The sequence below is a fragment of the Orbicella faveolata genome, unplaced genomic scaffold (genome assembly GCF_042242905.1).
Source record: "Orbicella faveolata isolate gen_17 unplaced genomic scaffold, um_ofav_v1 contig_15, whole genome shotgun sequence".
NCBI classification, from domain to species: Eukaryota; Metazoa; Cnidaria; class Anthozoa; order Scleractinia; family Merulinidae; genus Orbicella; species Orbicella faveolata.
Genome location: NW_028301542.1, coordinates 10601098 through 10614183, shown reverse-complemented (window position 1 = coordinate 10614183; position 13086 = coordinate 10601098). Strand labels below are relative to the sequence as shown.

General features: G+C 39.7%; 1 protein-coding gene and 1 pseudogene across 1 annotated transcript in view; one reads left to right on the top strand and one right to left on the bottom strand.

Moving 5' to 3' along the window:
* The window catches only part of LOC110051325 (fumarylacetoacetase-like), a 72316-nt gene that overhangs the window by 57851 nt on the left and 1379 nt on the right, over nucleotides 1-13086 (bottom strand). Inside the window, exon 3 of the mRNA XM_089288385.1 lies at nucleotides 2229-2315. Within this exon, the coding sequence (XP_089144511.1) occupies nucleotides 2229-2315 (87 nt within the window). The remainder of the gene's footprint in view (nucleotides 1-2228; nucleotides 2316-13086) is intronic.
* On the top strand, nucleotides 10996-11710 carry LOC149113495 (52 kDa repressor of the inhibitor of the protein kinase-like; annotated as a pseudogene).

Below are 13086 nucleotides of genomic sequence, written 5' to 3'. Positions count from 1 at the left end.
TTTTTTTACTCACTGCTGGAGATAAATGGAATATATCAGTTAAATATCTGCTGAAAAGTCAAGGAGGAACAATTTTGTTTTATTCAAAATCACTGATAAACAAGAACTAATCTAATTATCAAATAGTTACGTCGAGTCATGGAATAGCACATTCTTATTCTGTTGCCAGCTTTAGTGTTAACAATAAAGCCACATCAAACTAATACACAATGCTATCTAGTAATACAACTGAGGAGTGTTTCAAGGAGTAGTATTGAAGGTAAAGATTGTTACTTGACCGAAACAAACATTAAAGTTTACACCTCACTGTGTTAGTGCCTTAGCGCAGAGTGAACTGCAGCCCCACAAACCATCCCAATAATGCCCTCTGCACTAAAAATGAAGAGTCCGAAGAACATTGAAAAAGAGCCAGTATGTTAATGCTTGTTAGCACTTATTAGCATTTGTTGGTGTTTGTAAGTGTTTTAGAGTGTTTTGTTGGCATCAGTGGTTAGTTTTTAAGGACACTCACATAAAAATTTCCCAGTCAATAGGTTTTTTTTAGTTTTTACTGCAGTCAGATAATGAGTTACTTGTGCCAGAAATGCAAAAAAAATTGGGGTCACCGACTTCATTTCAGAGATAAAACATGTGGAAGACTACCAGTGAGACGATCTCAGATAGTGCAGAGTGCAATTTACGGCTCTGATACAGTAGTCAGAAGGGAGAGAACAGCAGGGGTGAGGACCTGTGTGACTACTGTATCAGAGCCGTAAATGGCACTCTGCACTATCCGATTTTGAAAAATTGGCGCATGTAATTCAGCATGGTCTACAAGGTTTTGTAGTTTAAAAAATTGAAGGTGAGTCAACGGAGGCAAATGATCTTAGTCATATTTTGTAGAAGTGGGTCTGTCACATAAATAATTCCAAATGTTACCAATGTTTTCACAAAACTTAATCCTTTAAGAGGCATTTGAAACCGTTTTTTGGCAGTTGGGGCTTCCAGGCATGTCTTGGTATGTATTCCTGTGGTTAGTGGCCCTTTAGGGTCCATTCCACCACTGAAGGCTGGGTTCCAGTCTTAGCAACAGTCAGCGACCTTCTCTGTGGCTTAGGTTTTAATCGCATCGTGCTCAAATTACAGTTTACCTCGTGTGTTGAATTGTACCAGGCAGGTGTTTGTGCATTCTTTGTGTCTTTTATGATTTTTTCCTTTCCTTCTCATCATTGTGGAATTGCGTGGCTGTGTTGCTTGCCTTAATTTTGGTTTTTGTTGCTGTTCTTTGTGGCAAGCATCCTTGTGTTGTTGTCCTGTTGCACGATGGTTAAGCCTCACTCAACTAACAACAGCTTGGCTGCTGGTGTTGTCTCTTCTGCCATGCCGTTAACCACTGTTGTTATCATGCATCGCTCGATAGCTTCACCGATAGCTTGATTGCCAAAAGCTTCACTGAGCATTTCTACTGATGCGATCGCTGAGGCCATGGCTCATGCACTTGCCATCTGAACTTTCAGGCATCCTCTCACATTACAACCAAGCACCGCCCCCTCCTCAAGCTTGTCCATGTTGGCTGCTGGCATTTCTTCCCAGGCAGTTCCAGAAAACAATCATCCAGCCACGTCAGCCCAGTCCAGCATGGTGGTCTCATCTAGTCTTGAAAAACTTGTAGTCATAACACAGGTAGACTCTCCCACTTATGAGTACTTAGACGTCCATGTCCACCATAACCACCCCAAGCACGGCTCTGCAACGGGGTCCTATTCCCTCATTGATTGCGTCAGGTATTTGGTTCAGTACAGTGCTACCAGTCAGGGCTCGACACTAACTTTTCAACTTACTAGCCAAGTGGCTAGTGACTACTAAGATGTTACTGACCAAAAACATTCTTTTACTAGCCAAGCCTTGAGGCTGGCTACCTTATTACATGAAATTTTTGCAACATGTTTATTTCGTGATTTGAGGGTGTGCATATTTCGCAACACTTAAATTCGCTATTTTGCAAACATTTGCATTTTGAATCACTTTAACATTGCATTTTTGAGTAACACAAAATTTGTTTCCTTGGTAATGTTACTTAAACATATCTTTGAATTTAGTAAACTGACTTTATCAAAGGTACAATAATGTCAGTTTCTCTATTGGGTACATCTAATTGTATCACAGACACAGACACAGTCAGAGACACAGACACACACACACATACGCACACTATAAAATTTATTACGTATAATAACTGCCTTACATACCTCATCTCTTGATAAAAGACGCTGTAATGTGCACCTTGTCTCTTTCCATGCTTCTTTTCCAAGACCCATGAAGGCATTTAATGTTTGCTAAAAGTAATATGATATGGGCTCATTTAGATGACCAGTACAACTTTTCCATGACAACTTTTCCACGTGGGACTAGCTTATATTTAAGTGTACAACGCAAACTGCTTCATGTGAATCAAACCAGGTTTGATTTACATAGAAAAAAACTCAAAAAAACTCAAGACATGTTGTACAATTGCTGTAAGTTTGCAATGCAATGCAAGGTAACACCGACACCTTAGCCCATAAAAAGGTCACAGAGATGTAATACACCTAGGGTTTATGTTAATGGTTAGCTATGATTTAACATGTAATTTCTGATTCCTGATTGTCAAAAGTACAAAATTCCAATTATACAAAAGTTCAGTTTACGTCTTTGCAAGCATCCACGACAACCAGAGAGAGAGTAGAGAATGCAATAAACAAAAATATGATTGGAGCAAGAGGTATAATGATTCCATTTTTCTGATACTTGTATGTTGTTTTTATGTTTCCTCTGATTGTGCTGTTATTATCCGGATCATAGCCTTTTGTACCTTTTAGCACATTTTTAAGCGTTTTTTTTGGCATACAAGATGTAATGTTATTGTACAATCTTAATATGTTTTCCAATGTATTAGGCATTTGCTATATTAAATATATTCAGTTTTTATGTGATTCCAAGTGGATTATTAAAAATTGACAATTAGAAGGAAAGAATACTTGGTTTCGCAGTCAATGGCTTTCTCCGGCCCTAAATAGATGACATGAAACAAAACCTACTACAGTAAAAACTCTTCAGAACATTAAACAGCTAAACATTACCATTTCCTTTTAGATGCTTCGACTTAATCTAAGATATTTGTAGTTTGAATTCAAACGAAATGAAGCCCAGTGATAAGGAAGACATCCACGAAAGCATTTGGACATGAAAACAGACTGCGAAGACAGCTAAATAACGTTGAAAACTGCCTCATCAATCTTACAAATGAGAGAATGCTCTTGGAGACGAAATTGGAGATCCTAATCTCGGTTCAAGAGTGGCTCAAAACTGCACTAGAGAAAGATTCAGTAGTGAAGTATGTGGCCCTAGAGAAATTTGAAACCTGAACACATGAACATTCCAATGTGCCTAGAAGAGTTAACACTGGATTACAAGAGATTTTGCAAGAAAAAAGACATTCCCAATTCAGTTGTGCTAGAACCTTGGAACATAGACCATCTACTAGAACATCCAGTTTGTTCACTGTGGATAGAAAGGCTGAGACCACAGTGAAAATTACAAAATTAAAAACAGAGCTTATGTTTATTTAAGCTCAAACAAAAAGAACGGGCAGCTGCCCTTACTGAGCAAGAGGATGAGCTTTGAAAATTAAAGTTCACTAGGGAGTTAGACGTTGCCAAGTCCAAAATAGATGCTATGAACAACAGTGGTGAAATGCATTCCTGGGTAGTACAAGAGAGAGAAATTTCTACATGGGAAGTACTGGATTTGTTCTCGAAATTGACTTTTCACATGGATAAAATCATTCAAAGGTTTTAAGAAAAAATGCACATGTATACTGAACTCTATCAGTCTTAAAAAAGATGACCTTAAATGTCTTAGAGAAAACTAGAAATGATTTCCTGATTCAGTATTCTCTCAAGAACAGTCAACAGTTTAACCAAACTACTGTAACTGTTATAAAAATCAAAGTACAGTGTTTGGCATGGTCAACATATCCCCTTTTCATTCTAAGTCAAATCCAAGTTCTTTTAGCTTTGATTTCAACCAAGGTATCACCTACCAAAGTCCAAACCCTCGTTCAAGTCGTGGCAGGTGGGCAACAAGTCAAGTAGAGGATTGCTAGACAGGGTGAAGTATGGCAGCAGATCTGTTCCTCCAGGCTGCCAAAGTAGCCACAAAGGCCTGTCTAGAAGCTTGAAAAACACCTTGCTAATGGCACAGTGGTGAAGATAGATGGGCCTATCACCTGTTTAGTGGATAAAGCTGATTACAAAAACCTTACAAGGAAGCCTCAAGACTCAACTAGCTTAGGGAGGAGGTGTCTCACCTATGTCTATGACGTAACATAGCCAAACCCGAAGGGAAGCTACCTCGCTGATCCCCTTTCTCACGCCCAAGGCAAACACCATGTTCGGAACATGGAATGTTAGGACAATGTACAAAACTGAAAAGGCTGTGTATGTTGCAATGGAAATGCAAGCATATAAATTGGCACTCCTAGGTCTACGTGAGACAAGATGGATTCAAGCTGGATGAGTGAAATTAGTTAATGGGGAGATGATTATCTCTTCAGGCCATGGAGAGGACATTGCCCAACACATGAAGGGTGTAGCTTTCATGTTATCAAAGGAAGCAACCAAGTCGCTGATAGAATGGGAGCCTGTATCTTCCAGGACAATCAAGACCAGATTTCACAACAAGGTGCAGAGGGTCACTGTAATCCAGTGTTATACTACAGCGAATGATGCCCAGGAGGACTGTAAAAATGGCTTCTATGAAAGATTGCAGGCAGAAATCGACAAACAAGCTAAAAGAGATGTAGCACTGTTGATGGGAGACTTCAATGCTAAGATAGGCAGTGACAACACTGGACAGGAACAGTCAATGGGGAAGCATGGCCTTGTGGAAATGAATGAAAATGGAGAGGTGTTCAGTGATTTCCGTGCCTTCAACAACATGATCATCGGCAGAAGTGTGTACCCTCACAAAATGGTCTACAAGGTAACCTGGGGATCTCCCAATCATGCAACCAAACATCAGATAGACCACATATGCATCAGCCATAGGTTCCGCAGGTCACTCCTTGATGTCAGGTTAGGAGGGGGAGCTAATGCTGCTTCAAACCATCACCTTATAACAGGGGAGTTCCAGTTCAAGTTGAAAGCTGCATTCAACAAAGGGGCAATGAGAACAAGTCATTGACACAATGTAGAGCTGCTGCAGGACCCAGATACCAGAACAAAGTACCAAATCAACATCTTAAACTCATTAATAATTCATCAAGATTAGACAAAGGAAGTCAAGAAAGTGACAGTGTTTGTACATCTGATCTTAATTAGCATAGATTTTTACGATTTTATTTCTCTGTTTCCTCCTTAATTTTAGTTTCGATTCAGAAGATATATCAAACACTCAAGACAGTATTTGACCACATTTCCAAACACCTTGAAGCTCATAAAAAATACTCCACTGCACGTCGTATTTTCAACTCTCTTCTCAGTGTTTGGAAATGTGGTCAAACACAGTCTTTCGTGTTTGATATATTACATCTGAAACAGATGCCAACTCCTAGCAGACATGCATGAGGAAGGAGAGGAGTCATTACAAGTTCCACTTGAAGAAACACCTAGAGCAGAGGCAGTGGAGAGCTCATGGCGACTGATCAGGGACTTTGGAAGGGGGCATGCGAAGAAACATTAGGTCACAAAACAAGACAACACAAAGAGTGGGTCAGCTTGGAGATGGCAAAGAAAATCATGACGAGAAAAGAACAGAAGAAGAGGTTAAACAAAGCAGAACCTGGTAGGCCAAGAAGGAGGCACAGATAGAATATGCAGGAATTCATAAAGAGGTTAAAAAGAGCATCAGACAAGACAAAAGAAGATAAACTGACAACCTAACACAACAAGCACAAGAAACAGCTGGAAAAAGAAATATGAAAGACGTGTATGAAATCACCAGACGGCTGACAGGAAAGCCAAAGGTAGCAAACAGACCAGTGAGGGGCAAAAATGAGAGTGCATACAAACCAAAGTGACCAATTAAAGAGATGGGCTATGTATTTCTGAGAGCTGCTCAATCGACCACCACCAGCAGAGCCAGCCAAGATTAAACCAGCCAAAAACCCATTGGAGATGAACACAAGCAAACCAATAAGGCCAAGCATTTTTTGGGGGAGGGCTAAGCATTTTGGAGAGCTGCTCAATCGACCACCAGCGGCAGAGCCAGCCAAAATTGAACCAACCGAAAACCCATTGGAGATGGACCCAAGCAAACCAACAAGACCAGACATCAAAAAGGCAATAACACATATGAAAGGCGGTTAGGCTCCTGGACCTAAAGGAATACCTCCAGAAGCCATCAAAGCAGACCTGGACACTTCGGCAGAAATGTTTTACACTATCTTTGAGAAAATCTGCAAGACAGAAGAACTGCCCAATGAATGAAAGCAGCGTCACCTAATCAGGCTGTCAAAGAAAGGAGACCTAAAGGAGTGCAAAAACTGGTGCTGAATTATGCTGTTGTACTAAACAGGGTGATATTGGAATGGATGAAGAACAAGCTAGACAAAAGACTCTGAGATTAACAGGCTGGCTTCCGGGTCCTGCACAGACAATATTGCAACATTAATAATAATAACAGAACAATAACTGGAATGGAGCTCCTCTCTGTACTTAACATTCATAGACTACGAGAAAGCAGTCTTCATTCCAAGATATCAATGTCTTGTTGTCTCTGTAAAAAATGTATTCACACGCCATTTCTAGTCCATATCTGGCTCTTCTATGGAATGTTACCTCTTCCGCACCCGATCGAGTTTGCACCCACTGAGTTCACACTCCTGTTGATGTGGGTACAAACTTGGTGGGTGCGAACACACTTGGGGGCAAAACCTCCAGCTACCCATCTACATAATGACACATTTGCGAGCCATGATCATACTTCGGAAAGCTCATTATTTTTGTGGCTACTAAAAGTTATTACATGGGTTTAGATGGGCAATGGCGCATGGGGTACGTCTCTGCAGTTACAATATATGCTACTGAGGCAAAATTTTGACCAAAAATGGTCTAAGCTCTTGTAAGCGACCACCTCCAGTAAATGACCACCTCCTGTAAGCGACCACCTAGGCTTGACACTTTGGGTGGTTACTTACAGGAGGTTTGACTGTATTTATTATATGGCAAGGAAGTCTTGGTGTAACTTGGTCGGGATTTTACCGCATGGACAAAACAGTCATAGGATATTTTTTTATCACAAAAGCATGGCCGAGTGCCACGTAACAAAATTAATCACTTAACTAACCTCCTCAAGCCCTACTAAGGAATATTGACCCCCTGTTGCAGTGTTGGAAACTAAATTTTATCTGCACTCGCCATTTGGCAAGTGACCCCCAAATTGCACTAGCCCAGTGTAATTTTCACCCACCCAGAAAGATGCCTCCCCTCCCCCAAAGAATGTCTGCAATGATTCACAAACCAAACATTTTTGGGGTATCTCGTAATCATGGATGACCAGCTCACCCAGCTTTGGTCCTATCATTAAGTGGTACAGTTAAATAACTTTTTGTTTTCTTTCATTCTTTTTTTACCATTCAGTTAAGTATTTGTTGGTATCTATTTTTGCGCGTGTGTGAGCACATGTTTTTTTTCCTCTTTGATTATGCATGTTGCAACCAAGGTAAAGCATATTAATTTTTTTTCGATCTACTTATCTTGTTTAGTTTTCTTAAGTACTATTCTGAGTAGTTCTTTTACCATATTATCATGAAAAATCCTTAATTTAACGACTTGCTAGATTTAAAGTCACTTAAAAACATTCATGATCACCAAAATAAGTCTTAACCCATTGACTCCTGTGCCACCCGTAAACGCCCATGCAAAAAACCCCTCCAATTTCCTGTGCCGCCCGTAACCGCCCGTAAAAAAGCACGTGGGGACAATAGCCTTTCCTACCCTCCCTGAAGACTTTTTGATTCTCTTATTGTTCTATTGTTCTTCAGGACAAATAAACCAATCAGAATTGACTTACTAAGCATATTTTTAGAGGACTTTAGGGGTCCCAGAAAGACAGTTTTTCTTCTTAAAATCATGCGCTCATAAAGTGCAGGTTATCATGGCACACTGCGGGCCAAATCTGCAAACTTCAAAGGTCTTGTTTTCATTCCTAACACAGAGAAATTACTGCTTTGGGATTTAAAATAGAAAAGAAAAAAAAATTAATGTTTAGGTGGCCTCAGAATGGAAGATCGAGGTGTACAGAGTCCTCAAACCTTTCTGGCATAGAATTTTTCCTTCCTTCAACTGCCACGAAAACATGACAATCGGTGCACTTTCAAGTGAGTTTTGAATACAGATCACGGACTTAAAGCAGCTTCCTGGACTTTAGAAACAAAAATGGTAAAGTACATTATTGCTTCAAAGTTGAATGCAACTTTTGGAATGATTGGTAACGCCATGGCCGATAAAATGACTGCAAAAGTGATTGGGAGAAACTCAGAGCTTTCGCTTTGGCGTGAAGAATTAATTTGAACATGCAGTCATGCAGTGAAGGACGTCTGCGAAATTTTGATTATTTTTTTGCTTTTAAATAGGTTTCTTTGCCTTGGCTTGAATGAAAATTTATTGTTATTGAACTTCCTTTTGCATTTGTTTCATTTGGTGCCCTGTTTTGGGGAATTTTAGGTTCTAAAAGTGAACAGTATTTTTGCACGCTGGATTTCTGCATATTTGATTCACGGTGACCTCCGTGGTTTGTTTGATTATAAGTTTATTCGCTTCGTTCAAATATATTTTTTGGAGTCTTATTCAGCTACTACAGAATTGCCGAGAAAAGAACTAAGTGGCCACTAATTTAACACAGTTGAAATACCATTGATCTCAAAATAATTTATTTGTTTTTGTTGTCTGTTTGACTTACAACTTTCATCTTTCTTTCACAGCACTGTAACATTTTGTCATGCAGCAAAGAAATTATTTGATTTCTTGTGTTCAAATTGGTTTTTACATGTGTCTTTCACGTTTATTGTCTGTTGTTTTCTCAAATGTTAGCCATTATACATGTAGTACAAGAATGGAAATTCTGTTGTATTTGGTTTCAATTTGTCCTCTGAAGTCCGTAATAACTCATTTTTGCATATTCAATTTTCTCAGCTTTTTTGTTGTGCATTTTATTTGTTACGCGGCAAAGAAATGATGTAATTTCTTGTTTTCTCATCAGTTTTAACCATCAAGTTGAATTCTTTTTGTTGATGTTTTTTAATATTTTGGCCCTTCATCTATTCAACTTGGAATAAACGATGTCTTGAAACCTAATCTTGTGTGTGTGGTTACTGCGCATATGGTTTATTTTTAGCGCTCGTGCTCATTCTGAAATGTTGAAAAATCCCTGAGAATTAAGGGGTGGGTTACGTGCAATTTCATTTGGGCGTCAATGGGTTACTGTAAAAGAAATTGTTTCAAGTTACGTTTAGTTACATTTCAATTGGTTCCGGTGGTCACCAATCTTGATAAAATGCAGTATTTGCTAACTAGTCGTCACTATTAAAATATAGCTTACTCGAGATTATCTGCAGATGCCGAATAGCAAAAATTTGCATACACAAAGAATATCATTTTATATAAAGATTTTCATGCTGCACTATTGAAAATTACAGAAATACTAAGACCCATCAAAAATAAACAATCTCCAAGGAAAATTGAAATTTTCAATGCAAATGTTTACATTCTCTGTGTAGTTTGCTATGTCCAAAGTCAAGAGCAAATGGAAGATCATGTTTCATGTTAATTGACGTGGAACAAACGGACAAAAAGTCAAAGCCTCAACTTACAACAAAATTATTAAGCATAACATAGTTAATGGTTTGAGCCCAAGAGTACTATCAGTAGTTCGTAAAGTGTGATCATCTGGGTGAGGGTAGTTCTGAAAAGAACTGTTGTTGGTGACTGACGTTTCGACAACCTGAGTGGAAGTCATCTTCAGAGTCAAGTGAATAGTGTTTGTCAGTTGATGATGAAAACGGATATCTAACAGAGTGAATGGTCTGCTAACAGACTTCTAGCAGACCGACTTGATTTGACTAACAATAGACGGACCAAAACTGACCAATTTGACTAACAATAGACAGATCGAAACCCACCAATGACTGATGACGAACTTTACATGAGTCTTTCAGCCAATACCATCATGGTTAAACTGACCAGTCATGTTCAACGGACCAGAATTATAACATCATCGACTGACAAACACTATTCACTTGAATCTGAAGATAGCCTGCGTAGCAAGCATTTCTGTGGGGTTTGGAAGCAAAGAAAGACCAAGAATGGGATTTTCGGTGTTTTGTCTGCGTGGAAAATGGGGCGAGAACCAAAAAAAGGAAGGAGGGTGGTGGGAGAGGGGAAGGAAGGAAACGCTTGCAGACAAACCCCTGGATTTTGAAAACCTCCGTTTGACAGCGAAGGGAGCTCGTGATTGGCTGGGCTAGTCCAATATTATTGACATTTGTCAATCAAAGGTATTTTAATACCTTTCAGTACCAGACAAAAGGGGAAGACGTGTTTGAAGCTTGGTTACAAAACGCTTTAACTTTTCTCACTGAACGAGGATTTAGTCGTCAGCTTTGACAGTACGGTAGAAATCCCAGAGGCGGATCCAGGGGAGGGGTTGAGGGGGTTGCAACCCCCCCTTTGAGCAGCATTTTTTTTTTGGTTATTTTGTTTGATTCTTCCTACAAATAATAGAACAAAATTGTTTTTTACAAAGTTTTTTCACTTCCACCATTCGACTACTTTTCAAGTTTTGAAAAGATAATGTACATTTTGCGACTACTGTGGAGGATATTACTTGCAAGAAGGTCATATCAGGATCACGTCATCAGACAGGATCAGATATAATGGGTGACATGAACAGGTGAAATTCATTCAAACATAAACGAGTGGGATTGGGACCAAGCGAATGTTTGATTATTGTTGAAGTGTGTTCAACGTTGGATGGAAAATGAAGAAAATAACAGATTTTTATACAAAGAAATCAGGTAAGTTCGTGGTTCAGAACAAAGAAATATTAGACCTTGCTGAGAAACTGGGAATCATTGAAGCTATTCCCAGAAAGACAAGCATACTGAGGAATCGCTCAAACATTCCCAGTTCTAGTCCAATTGATCATTACAAAAGAATCTGTGGCTATTCCCCTTCTTGATTCCCTGATTAGTCAAATGCAAGACCGATTTTCTGACGAGGATCGCCACGCCCGTCACTTGCTTTTTCTAGTACCCTCAATCATAGTTAAAAACACCCTGGAGCTATCTGAAGCAACAAAAGGCATGCTGTTCTTGGAGAACAACCTTCCATTTCCCAAATCCCTTGGGAATGAGCTGTGAAGATGGCAAACGATGTGGCAGTCAGCAGAGAAGGAACTTCCAAGCAATCTTCTATTAGCACTTGGTCCGTGTGACGAGGATGCTTTTCCAAACAACCATCGTCTTCTGCTCATTGCGTGCACCCTACCAATCAGTAGTGCGGAAGCTGAGCGGTCCTTTTCGCTCATGAAACGGATCAAAACCTGCACCAGATCAACGATGTCTGAAGAGCGCTTTTGAGATCTCGCTGTTATTGCTATGCATTACCCTGAGAGATTTCAGGTAGACGAGATATGCGAGGCCTTTGTAAAAGCTCATCCTAGAAGACTATTTCAGGCTACGTTGTTTGATTAATGAGGTATGTAGAGAAACGACAAATAAGTATTGATGATACTGCTGTCCCTTTCAATCAGGCATTACTATTTTTGGGTTCCTGGCTGAGAAATAAGATAAATTCCAGATTTTATATCATGCCTTCACAACTGTTTTGAAGTCTCGGGAATGCTGCAAAAGGCGTGTTAGAGGGAAAAATCGGCATGGCTCCAGACCCCTTAAGAGCTCGTGCCAGAGGTACGGGGCCGTAACTCACCTTCCACACCACTGGCGTTAAAGGTTACTACAATAGTGTACAAGCCCCCCTTTCAGAAATTCCTGGATCCGCCCCTGAATCCTGTAATGCAATGCCGACACTTTGGTTTTTCGAAACCTGCACATTATTGCAGAAGCAAGCACGACACAATTTGCAGTTGTTCCTTTAATTTTAACATCACTTTCTTGAATGCCACATGTGCCAAGGACAAGATAATAAACCATGGGACAGAAAATTAGCACTACTGTGTGGGAAAACCTAGAGATGTCGTCTGGCTTGTTGACAGCATTTAGAACTACTGGGTACAATTCTGAATGATTTATTATAGTACAATGATTTGTTAGCTGCGGCATGCCAGTTTTTGTCACTTATTTGCCTTATCAAAAATTTAGTCATCTTGTTGTGGGGAATTCTTAGGAGGACATTTTATAAACAACTTTGACTTGGAGGCCGCCTAGGGGAAGATTATCTTTATTCAGATACTGGTCAAGATTATCGTTATTTCTCCTCTCAGATATTTGAAGCCTCTCCTGCCCAAATTTCAAAGTTTGCCGAGAAGACTTTCCGTTGTTTGTTTTTGTTGCAGGCGATAACACTCAAACCGATTTGTGGATCTGACGTTTCCAGCAAACGCTTCTTTACTGGAATTGCCTTTGTGGGAGTTGACTTGCTAATTTTACTTTGTATCGATTCCTGGACGAATGAATACAGTGATCCAAAATTTCGAATCATGTGAGCACAAGGATTACTAATGCGACTGGAATACTTCTCACATTTTAACTTTCTGGCAGATTTGTGCTAAAACTTCACCCTTGCAGTCCTTCCTTTTAGACGGATTGAGTAGAAATATAGCTTGATTATAAATTACCAAATTTAATTCATCAAGATTTCTCCGTTCCCACTGTGCGCTCGTTGTTTCAGACATATTTTGACAAGTAAAGTTTATTTTGGTTCAAAGTTCACTTCCGCTACGGAAGGCCGAAGATTTTATTGGTTAATTTATGACAGCCGATGACAGCATGAAATCTCAGTGTGCGCACTCAGGCATGAAAGGCCAAGTGAGTGGTTTTCAAAATCCTGGGGTTTGTCTGCAAGCATTTCCTTCCTTCCTTCCCCTCCCCCTCCCCCCTCTTTTATTCAC